We start from the raw sequence: 12,391 nt of genomic DNA on the forward strand, positions 1-12,391 counted from the left end.
AAGAGCTTTGAAAATCATCGCTAGAGGGAAATGCAGACAAACCCGGTAGAGATGAGGTGGCATGGTTAGTCTGTGGAGACCACCAGAAACGAATCATTTACTGTAAGTCTGCGTAAATGTTTCCTGTATGAAATATAAGGAAAAAGATGCACCTGCGAGACACTCTGGTGCAAGATGAGTAAAGCCGGCGTGAACAAGGAAAAAAACACACACACACAAACATCTCCAGACACTCCCGTACTGTAATAAAGCCTCGTTATTACGACAATGTGTCAGGTTACACCACAGCATGACACTTATTGAACCTTTCCAACAAGCACTGACGGGAAAACTGCCGACTAGCCTGAAGCGTCACTGCCAGATTATCACATCCAGCTTCCTGATGCGCTTTATCTTCTATTTATTTATTTTATTTCATGCGGAGGGAGATAAAGATCAAGGAACAAGATGGGCAGAAAATAGATGGCAAAGGACAAGATTAGTTCATTAAAATAGAAAGAATAAGAGAAAGAAAGGAGGAAGATAGATAGATAGATAGACAGATAGATAGATAGATAGATAGATAGATAGATAGATAGATAGATAGATAGATAGATAGATAGATAGATAGATAGATAGATAGATAGATAGATAGATAGATAGATAGATAGATAGATAGATAGATAGATAGATAGATAGAAACAAGAAAGAAAGAAAGAAAGAAAGAAAGAAAGAAAGAAAGAAAGAAAGAAAGAAAGAAAGAAAGAAAGAAGCTAAAATGGTCAAAAGAAAGAAGAATCATGTCAAACAAAAAGAATAAATAATTTAAAAAACAAATTAAGGAATGAGAAAATGAACAAACTACAGGAAGGCAAAAATAGAAGAAAAAGACTTGCAAGTGACTGCAAGCAAGAAAAATGACCAAGAGAAAAAGAGACCAAACGACCAAAATGAAGGAGAAAGACTGTAAAAGGTTGTTAGAAAAAAAGCCAAATGGTGTAAAGTAAGAAAATATCAAAAACAAAATTAAACAAAGCAAAATAGTAAAACAAGACAAGAAAGAAAACAAACAATCAGCAAGAAAAAAAAAATGACTAAAAAAAAAAACCCAAATGACTAAAAAAAGCAACAGAAAGAGGGGGATGGGAAATAAGAAATGCTAAGTAAATTAACTACGTGATAAAGTAAAAAGAGGATTGATGGATGGATACACGGATAGATAGATAGATAGATAGATAGATAGATAGATAGATAGATAGATAGATAGATAGATAGATAGATAGATAGATAGATAGATAGATAGATAGATAGATAGATAGATAGATAAATAGACAGACAGACAGACAGACAGACAGACAGACAGACAGACAGACAGACAGACAGACAGACAGACAGACAGACAGACAGACAGACAGACAGACAGACAGACAGACAGACAGACAGACAGACAGACAGACAGACAGATAGATAGATAGATAGATAGATAGATAGATAGATAGATAGATAGATAGATAGATAGATAGATAGATAGATAGATAGATAGGTCGAAATGATGTCAAAATACTGACATTAATGTGTATGGCAACCCAAATCCAACGTCTGAAAGACGTCATAACATCCACACAATGACAAGCTGTAACATCATTAGACGTTGATATTTTGTTGTTTTTAGGTTGCGTTGGAAAGTAACCAAAATGCAATGTCTGTCCGACGTTGGACATTGATGTCATCGGGCTCTGGCATCAACCTGATTTTCATTTCCAAACAAAATGCAACATCCCATGACATTGGGTGTGCTTCAAACGTGAGATCTCAGAAAATAGTATATCAGAAGTTTAAACTGACAAGGTTTTTAAAATGCATTAAGCTAATAAACTTTAATGATGATGAAGAACTGCAAGGTCAAGGTCAGAGGAAAAACAAAAAAAAAGAAACACCAAAATAATGAAAGAGAAAACAATGGAAAAGAAACAAAGAGACTTAGAGAATGCTTAAAGAAAGAAAATAAACTAAAGGACCAAAGATGGACAAGCAAAATCAGAGACAAAAGAATCAAGGAAGGATAAAAAATGAATGAACAAACAAACAGATTAAAGGCAAACAAAAGAGAGAAGGAGGAAAAAAAGACAAATAGCTTAAAGAAAGAAAATAGAAAAAAGGACGGGCCATCAAAGCAAGAAAAAAAAAACAAAGAAAAGAAAGTAAGCCTAAAGTAAGAAAAAAGACTGAAACAAAAGAACGATGAAACAAAATAAGGAACAACACAACAAATGGAGCATCAAACAAATAAAATAATAAACAAACAATGCCAAACAAAGAAGAAAGGCGGCAAATGACCAAAATAAAGAAGTGAAAAAAGAAAGTGAAGGTGTTTAAAGAGAACTAAACAAACAAACAAGCAATTGCAAATTGAGAACAAATATAGCAAACAACTAAAGAAAATACACAATTAAAAAACAGGCAAACAAACTAAGCAAAAGTCAAACAAAAGAACAAACGAACAACCAAAAGAAAGAAAGAAATCAAACAACGAAACAGGCAGGCAAAACAACAGAGAAACCACTAAAAGAAAGAAAGAGGAGAAAAAAGGAAACGTGAACACAGGGCAGATGTGGTGCAGGTTGACGAATTGGGAAGCGAAGGCTGATTGTGCCTTAACAGCACTTTACATCACACTGTTCCCGTAAAACACAAGCGGGCCCAAAAATAGAGCCCCAAACCCCTTTGATAACAGACAAATTCACGATGACCGGAATAAAGGGAAGTGTCTTCCAGTACGGCCTCACGCAACACAGGACCTCCTCTCATCAAAAAAACAACAACAACATTGCACTGCTATATTTCATATATGTTAAACACTATTACTACATTAAACACTAAAAAAACTGAACTACACTGTTCCAGTTACTATGACCATTTATGTGAAGCTGCTTTGACACAATCTACATTGTAAAAGCGCTATACAAATAAAGCTGAATTGAATTGAATTGAATATGTCTGCACGACAAAAAATTTCCAAATGTTGCGCTGTGGTTTATGCATTTCCTGAGACTGACGCAATTATTAGTGTTTTTGTGATTTCAAAAGCAATCCAAACCCTAGTGCAAACTGATGACCCAGTGCAAAATAAATAAGCTGCACCAAATCCCAGAATCACCTGCGTCCAACCTCTTACTGGAAACCAGAAGTCATGTTCGTCACGCTAATTGCTGTGCAACCAATTACCAGTTGCAGTCAGAATGATTCTGGATGCATTCATGAATGCAAGAATCTTCATCTAGTGACTGACCAATGAAAAACGTGCAAAATTTGTTAAATTTATGATTAAATGTTATAATGAATATATAAATCATAATCACCTAAATTGTAGTTGCTTCACTGAATGCAAAATGCAGAAAGAAAATTGTATTTTTAAAAAATTAACGCTATAAAAGGGTCATAATTTTTAAAAATAGTTAATAATAACACTTTTCAGGGTAATAACATAAATAAAAGACAAAAACAAAAAAAACAAAAAAGGGTTATATAAAAAAAACAAAAGTAAAATTTGAATATATATATATATATATATATATATATATATATATATATATATATATATATATATATATATATATATATATATATATATATATATTTATATATATATATTGCTTATTGCTTAATATAGTGTTTAATATAATTAATATAATTAATATTATATATTAATATAATTTTTAAATAAATAAATAAAGAGAAATATAATAAAGAGAGCACAATAAAAGGTTTCTGAGACAAAATATTTATAATTATTATTTTCATGATAATTATTATTTACATTATTATTTACATAATCATCCTTTACTTAATCATTCCTTTAAGTTACTACCATCTGGTAGATGGTATAAAGACCCTTTTAGCAAACAAGGTTAAGTTCAAGAAGACATTTCCACTGCCATTGGTTTTTATATATCGGATTATTAAAATAATTGTGCATTTATGTTTTGTTTTTGTGTCTGAGCCTGTATCTAAAGACAATTTTTTAACCGTGGGACAAAAAGGTTTATTGAATTGAATTGCATTTTTTTGCTTTTTAATTTTGTAAAAATAAACAATAAAAACCAAATAATAGTGCATGCAAGTGCATAATGTAAGAGAAAATTACCTTATTATCATTATGTTTATCTGCACTTTCTCTTGATAATGAATAAAATACAACAAATCTAATAATAGACACATATGATAAAAAATTAGTCTTTTCTAGAGTAAAAACATTAACTTTTTAAGAAGCATTACTATTATGCCAGATCCTTCATTAGATATGAATGACACTAATTAAAATATAATAATAGTCACAATAGTACATATTATTTATAACAATGCATACCATTTCTCGATAACAACATTTACGCATTATAAAAAACTGGTTACCATCTGGAAAATACCTAAAACTGAAAGCCTGCCATGCTGATCACCATCAACAAACACTGACAAAGATGACAGCAAACCTAATCAACAAAAAACAATATATAAAACCAATAGACCTTCAGACAAACAGCACACACAAAAGCAAACAACCTCTTATCTTCCCCAGAACCAATAAACTAATCAGCGCACATTTCTTTTGTACGTTTTTTTTTAAGTAGATTTATGTGCTCTACCTTAGGTGGTGGACGTCCCAGCTGTGCGTATAACTTAGTCCAGATCTGCATGAGTGACATGAGTCCGGTTCCCTGTCATTCGCCTGCTGGAAACGACAGATCCTTTCCATGTGCCGGAGTAAAGGAGAACCGGCACTCTGCGGCTCACAACATTCCCAAAAAAACAAACAAAACAAAACAGCAACCTCCAAACAAAACAAAAGGAGGATGAGCCGGATAAAAAAAACAAAAAAAAAGTTCTAGTGCCCTTACTAGTGTCCGAGGACAGTCAGGTGTGCAGATCTGTTCATATTGATTGTGGTTTGGTTCCTCAAAGCTGAAGGTGCTGGAGAAGGAGGGAGGGGGAGGAGGAGGGGGAGGGGGAGGAGCTTTCAGGAAATGATGCGTTTGTTGGTAAGTGACTAGAGTTACTGGCAGTCAGGCCCTCTTTACAGTACATGGTGTAACTCAACCGCACTGGTAGTGTAAACAGTGCAGCGCTGTGCTCCTCCAGAGGCGCGCGGGGTCTGTTTAACGCCTGCCAGGACATTATTTAATGATCGGGGGAGATGTTTAGTGGCTCCCGCATGAACAGTGCCGGGAGGCTTTATGAATGAGCAGGAGTTTGATAGCAGGTTTGAAAATGTTTGTCTGTGCTTGAGATTCCATTAACAAAGAAAAAAGTGTTTATATAGTACAGTATCATAAACGATTTATGAGGTATTTAGATCGAAAACTTTATGAAATCTTTTTTTTTCAAAGAGGCTGGGGGCTAATGTGCTCTCATTAAAAAAGATAAAGAAGAAAAAAGATGTGAAAGACACAGAAGAATTAAAAAAGCTTATTGATAAAAAAAGTACAGAAACAGAAGAAAGACAAAAAACAAGGAAGACCTCAGTGAAAGAAAGAAAGAAAGAAAGAAATAAAGAAAAAGATAGATAGAAAGGAATGAGGAAAGAAGGAAGGTAGGAGAAGGAAGGAAAGTAAAAAAGAAAGAAAAAAGAGAGTGAAAGAAAGAAAGAAGAAAAGAAATGAAGAAAGGAATGAGGAAGGAAGGAGAAGGAAAGAATGAAAGAAAGAAAGAAAGAAAGAAAGAAGAAGGAAGGAAGAAAGAAAGAAAGAAAGAAAAAAATTAAGGAAGTAAGAAAGAAAGAAAGAAGAAGAAGGAAGGAAGGTAGGAGAAAGGAAGAAAGAAAGAAAGAAAGAAAGAAAAAAAGAAAGAAAGAAAGAAAGAAAGAAGAAAAAAGGAAGGAAGAAAAAAAGAGGAAAGAATTAAGGAAGTAAGAAAGAAAGAAAGAAAGAAAGAAAGAAAGAAGAAGAGGGTAGGAAGAAATAAAGAAAGGAAAGAGGAAATATTTAAGGAAGGAAGGAAAAAGAAAGAAAGAAAGAAAGAATTTAAAAAAATGAAGAAAGAGAGAAAGAAAAAAAAGAATGAAAAAAATGAAGAGAGAAAGAAAGAAAAGAAAGAAGAAAAGAAATGAAGAAAGAGAGAAAGAAAGAAAGAAAGAAAGAAAGAGCTGCTACTGGGCTGCAAGAATGAAAAATGACTATATGAGATCCCACTTTATTGTGAATTTCTCCTTTAGAAACCAATCTCATCTCACACCAGACGCGAATCATCACACCACGACTTTTAAAATTGTAAACATTCTAAAATCCTAAATAACAACATATAGAAAACAATGTAAAGATAAGGTGTGGCGATTGGGCTAATATATTACATGCTTCAAGATTCAGTTAATACAGCATGAGCGGGAAACAAACATCTCTCGTAAGTTTCTCGCACTGTTGCAGATATGGGATATAGATGTCATTTCACGTAAATCAAATTCTTGTTCTAAATTGTAAATACTTGACGAAACCTCCCTAACACACGCATCGCTACACTGCTAACATGAATGCAGAGATTTGAATGTGTATAGCTCACTGTTAATGTTTATGCATTAAACAGTTTTAAATTGCCATGGTAACATTGCTGTAGTGGTAAAAGGAACAGTTGTAGTGTAGTCAGAATGAAGCAGAATGAAGCAACACTCAATGCAAAAACACATTGACAAGCTCTAATAAACACTTATAAATTGGGGCCTTATGATTAATTGGGGCCTGATGATGTATTGTCTAAGAAAATAATTGTCTTTGGTGATTAACTGTCTAAATAATATTGTGATTGCATCTTTTGTAAGTAACTTGGAAGGCAGATTTGACTTACAAATGGCTAAAACTCTGGGTTAGATGAAATTGATGTCAGATTTTAAAAGGATTGGGCAATTGGACATCGTCCAAAAATGCTTGAGAAGCCTGAGGGTGGAGTCTAATCAGCCACTGAGTGAAAACTGCTGACGTGTGGTGGTGCCGTCAGAGCCGTCGTTATTGCGGACGGACAGTAAACATGACTCACCGATTATTAGCTGAAATTATGGGTAAATGTGATTTGGTGAAGAGGTGAGGAGGGAGGTTTGAGGAAGATGGGCCTGTTTGGTGAAGGTTGACAACATTCAAGAAAAAAAAAATGAATTAAAAATATTTAAAAGTAGATTAAAAAAGTTAATTCTGGCAGCTTAAAGACGCCTCTCATGTGGAGAATGAAGTCACATGAACTGCAAATGTCAGTTTTTCCACAGGCTTCAACAGTGTAAAAATCTTAATGGTTCTGTTGGTCTCATCTACCAAATCTGATCTTTAATGTGTATTTTGGATTTGAGTCAGGTGATTGGCTAGGCCATTCCACAGCTTTATTTTCTTTCTCTGAAAGCATTTGAGAGTTTCCTTGGCTGTGTTTTGGATCATAGTCTTGGTGAAATGTCCACTCTGGTTTCATCTTCATCATCCTTGTAATGTAGATGTTGGACTGAAGCAGATCATATTAATTTACAACGACGAAGGGCAGAGGGTTGCTGAAAAACTACTGAGAAATTTCAGCTGCTGTCTGGGCTTTTACAGCTTTTCCAACACCTGGCTTTCTTCATGTGTTCAATACTTTTTTTTTTCTTGTGTCATTTAATTTTATTCCACATAACATTATTTGTAAACTAATTATAGGGCTGGGCGATTAATCGAAAAGGAATCGAAATCCACATTCAGAACCTATAATCGATTAAATTTAGTAGCTTTTAGGCAATGTGTGTTTTAATTTCAGTAGTTCAATGTTAATGTTCAATAAATAATCTTATATAGTAGATAGTGTGTGTTTCCTTTAATTATTTTAAACTCAAGTAATGCGCCTTTCATTCAAAACTCTCACACGTGTAATATGCATGCATATTAACTGTACAAAAATTGTCAGTGAACTATTAAAGCAAAAAAATTACCTAAATAAATAAAAGAATCATTCATTAATCGTAATCAAGTTAAAGTTAATCGATTAATTTTGTTTTTAGGCCAAATCGCCCAGCCCTAACTAATTAGTTTTGTTTTCTTTGCATATATGCATTTCTTTGGTTGCTACCAACATCTGGTGAAAACTTCACGTCAACAGGACTGACATAAATAAAAAACTAATATTTTGCCACATTGTAAAATAAATAATATTATTCCCATGAAATATAATATGAAGAATAGGCTTAGTCTCTTTATTATTCCGGGGTCGCCACAGCGGAATGAACCGCCAACTTATCCAGCACGTTTTTACGCAGCGGATGCCCTTCCAGCTGCAACCATCTCTGGGAAACATCCACACACAGTCACTCACACTCATACACTATGGGCAATTTTAGCCTACCCAATTCACCTGGACCACAGGTCTTTGGACTGTGGGGGAAACCGGAGCACCTGGAGGAAACCCACGCGAACGCAGGGAGAACATGCAAACTTCACACAGAAACACCAACTGACCCACCCAGCTCGAACCAGCGACCTTCTTGCTGTGAGGCGACAGTACTACCTACTGCACCACAGCGTCGCCTATCATTTAAACATTATTCTCAAAATCTATTTGTTTTAGAAATGTATTTATATTTAATTTACATTTCAACTGCAAATGTTTTCAAAATCGTAATTTAACAAACTTATCCCTCAGGTTTTTCCAAACCTTTTAACAAAATCTTTTCTCCTTTCCCACTGCTGTTGCAATTTATAGCCATGAATTATTGATCATCTGGTTATCCCTATGATCACGGATCACAAAGATATCTGTACATGCGTACCCGTTTCAGATAAAATCTCTTTAAAGTGTTTCATATTCAACTCCAATCAAACGCGATGCCATGCGAACTCTTCACTCAAGCCTCAAAAAAATCATACGCACCACCAGCCAAAATCATGTTGCGCGCACCTAAAGCGAACATCTGCAAACTACATGATGACGTCATATTCGCCACGCGCACTAAAGCGAACTAGCGGACGCGTCAAGTATAAACCAGGCTTCACCCTACAAAACTTGTCAGTGAACTATGAAAGCAAAAAAAAAACTAAGATTTTAAGACAAATCGCCCAGCCGTAATTTATTTATTCATGACTTCCAATACAAGACTGGGAAACGTGCAAAAATGCCAAACATAGAGTGAATCTGATATATATAAACAGACAAACAGCTTCATCTTTCTTTCTTTCCTGAAGGACATGCATGAAATATGTCTTCCCGTTAGAGCTAAGCAGTAATAAATGAGGCTTCGTCTGAATTTCACTTATGGCAACTGTGTTTCCTCCGCCTCCCACCTGAACCCGTGTGAACATTTGACTGAATCTCTGCAGAGATCAAACTCTTCAACTAGTTCTTGCTGAGGAGAAAAGCGTGACTCCTGCATGCAGATGTGTGGTGGAGCTGCGGTTTACAGCTCAGGTTAGAGCTTCAGTTCAACACACACACACATACACAAAGAGAAAGATACGCGCACACACATGCACATGAATGCACACAAACATGCACACATATATAGTGCAATCATGCATGCACATACAGTACAGTACAAACATGCACACACACACAAACACACACACACAATCATCAAAACTCAGCAATGCTTACATTACAGCACTGCATCATTCAGTGCATGACAACACCTGCTTCTGTATTAATGACAGTCTTTCACGGCCAATCAGAAGCCAGTAAATCTACAGCCGACAGATATAATTATGACATCATGCATTCACGGTGCACCAGCATTCAGGACCAATAACTGATCCTGAGCCGGTGTGTGTTTGTGTGCAAGTGAGTTTGTGACTGTAGAAGTGTATGTGTATGTGTATGTGTGAGTGCATTTATGTACAGTATGTGCATGTATGTTTTAGCGCATGTGTCTGTATAAATTTAAGTGTGTTTTTGTGCATGTGAGTTTGTGTTCGCATGTTTTCGTGTGTGTGTTTTTGTAAGTGATATGTGTGCATTTGTGTTTATGTATGTGTTTTAGTGCATGTGGGTGCTTGAGTGGATATGGGTGCATCAGTGTGTTTGTGTCTATATGTGTGTTTATACATGAGTGTATGCTTGTGTATATGTGCAATGTATTTGTGTGTGTGTGTGTGTGTGTGTGTGTGTGTGTGTTTGAGTGTGTTAGTATCATTGTGTGTATGTGCCATGATTGTATTTGTATTTGTGTGCTGCTTAGTATGTCTGTCTGTGTGTGTGTGTGTGTATCCTGCACTGCCTCACATTGATCTACAGCACATGTGACACAGGTCAGGTGACAATTAGAGTTCAACCAAAGCGAGGCAGAAAATGAGTTCATGCCAGTGTGGCTTGATACACTTCGTTTAAAGGAAACACACCAAAAGCTAAACAAAAGTTGGGTATATACACACACACACACACACACACACACACACACACACACACACACACACACACACACACACATATATATATATATACAGCTGAAGTCAGAATTGTTAGGCCCCCTGAATTATTAGCCACCCTGTAGATTTTTTTTTTATTTTTATTTTTTTTAAAGAGCCCATATTATGGGTTTTTGAAAATTCCCCTCCATGTAGTGTGTAACACAGCTCTAAGTGAAGTGGAGTATCCAGCTAAGGCTTAAATCTGTTAGTGTACAGTGTTAAAAACGGTTGATTCATCTAAAAAAGAGTCGACTCATAGTGCTTCAAACGAGTCGCCTTGATACGAATTCATTAGGTGTTTCGCCATGACGTACGAACGAAACCAAGTTATTCACGTGCACGCGCAAACCCGGGAGATTTCAAACCTGAGGCCCCACCCTCTGACGCAGAAACCGAGACACACACACACACACACCCACAAACACACACACACACACACACAAACATGCCGGTCGATTGAAGTCACACTGCAGATGGATATATTGAGTCTCTACCCAAAGATGAAACCTCAGCATTACAGCCAAGCAGTTGGAAACTACTGGAAACTTCTGGAAGCTACATGCTACAAAGAATACTTCATCAGCGTTTGTTAAAGGAAGGATCATTAAAGAGTAACTTACTGATAGACGTCAGGATGGGTTTCTTCCTCCATTTCTCAAGTGTAAGTACATGCGATTAAAGTTGCCTCGTTGACTCTAGCTTGCAAATGTATTTAGTTGTGATTTGTTACTTGTAACCGCGTGTACTGTATCAGGTTAACTGGCTATATTCTCTTATCGTGTGCAAAGTCACGTTAAAAACGCGACGCGTGCTGCGTTAACGGAGCTCCGTGGACGGGGAGTAACGTTAGTGTGTGTGTCTGTGTGTGCGTGCGCGCGTTGTCGTCCGGAGGTGTGTGTGTTTGTGTGTGTGTGTGTGTGTGCGCGCGCGTTGTCGTCCGGAGCAGGGTTAAGTGCGTATGTGTGTGTGTGAGTGTGTGTGTGTGTGTGTGTGTGTGTGTCTGTGAAAAGAGCAGAGTGAGAAGCTAGGAGATCTCCTCAACTGTTTTTGGAGTTTTTGCTCAATAAAATAGTTAGTCGTCTGTATTTTCAAGTCCATAGTCTGTATTTACATTGACCCACTGGCAGCTAAAATCCACGCCTTACACTATCGAGCGTGTATGAACTGTGATTACTTTTATATTGCTGATTAGCTGTTTGGCATTTCATTCTCTGACTGAAGGCAGTCGACCAATCGCAACAGACTGTCATCGGTCCAATCAGCGCAGATTAGCTTCGCGCTAAGGAGGGGTTTGGGAACAAATGAATCACTGGACGATTCATACAGGAGTCGCTGGGATAATTAGGTAAAAATAAATGCAGATTATAAGACCACGAAAGTGTTTTTTGACCTTGCATGCATATTAAACTGTTGTTGGAGACCCTTACAACCAAGATATGACCCTATTTCATGTATAATATGGGCTCTTTAAATTTTATTTCTGTTTAACGGAAAGCAGATTTTTTTCCAACACATTTCTAAACATAATAATTTTATTAACTTATTTCTAATAACTGATTTATTTTATCTTTGCCATGATGACAGTAAATAATATTTGACTAGATATTTTTCAAGACAGTTCTATACAGCTTAAAGTGACATTTAAAGGCTTAAATAGGTTAATTAGGTTAACTAGGCAGGTTCGGGTAATTAGGCAAGTTATTGTATAACGATGGTTTATTCTGTAGACTATTGAAACAGAAAATAGCTTAGATGGGCTAATAATTTTACCTTAAAATGGCTTTAAAAATTAAAAACTGCTTTTATTCTAGCAGAAAAAAAAACAAATATAATATTCTCCAGAAGAAAAAATATTATCAGACATACTGTGACAATGTTCTTGCTCTGTTTAACATCATTTGGGAGTAAAAGTTATTATGCAAGGAAAACTAATCAATGATGCGATCATAATATTATTATCATACACATATAAACTTTAATTCACTTCAAATATTAAAACATACCATAAGTATCATGCATAA

The 12,391-nt window shown here is 35.8% G+C and overlaps 1 protein-coding gene across 3 annotated transcripts in view; it reads right to left on the reverse strand.

The window, feature by feature from the left end:
- sbno2b (strawberry notch homolog 2b) overlaps positions 1-12,391 on the reverse strand; it is an 89,051-nt gene that overhangs the window by 32,915 nt on the left and 43,745 nt on the right. The window contains exon 1 of one of the 3 annotated variants that reach the window (XM_009296339.5): positions 4,620-4,923. The exons of the other annotated variants lie outside the window; for them this stretch is intronic. Coding sequence (XP_009294614.1) covers positions 4,620-4,679 — 60 coding nt within the window. The 5' untranslated portion in view covers positions 4,680-4,923. Of the gene's footprint in view, positions 1-4,619; positions 4,924-12,391 lie in introns of those variants that run through there. 3 annotated transcript variants of the gene reach the window in all.

The sequence above is a fragment of the Danio rerio genome, chromosome 22 (assembly GCF_049306965.1).
Source record: "Danio rerio strain Tuebingen ecotype United States chromosome 22, GRCz12tu, whole genome shotgun sequence".
NCBI lineage: Eukaryota > Metazoa > Chordata > Actinopteri > Cypriniformes > Danionidae > Danio > Danio rerio.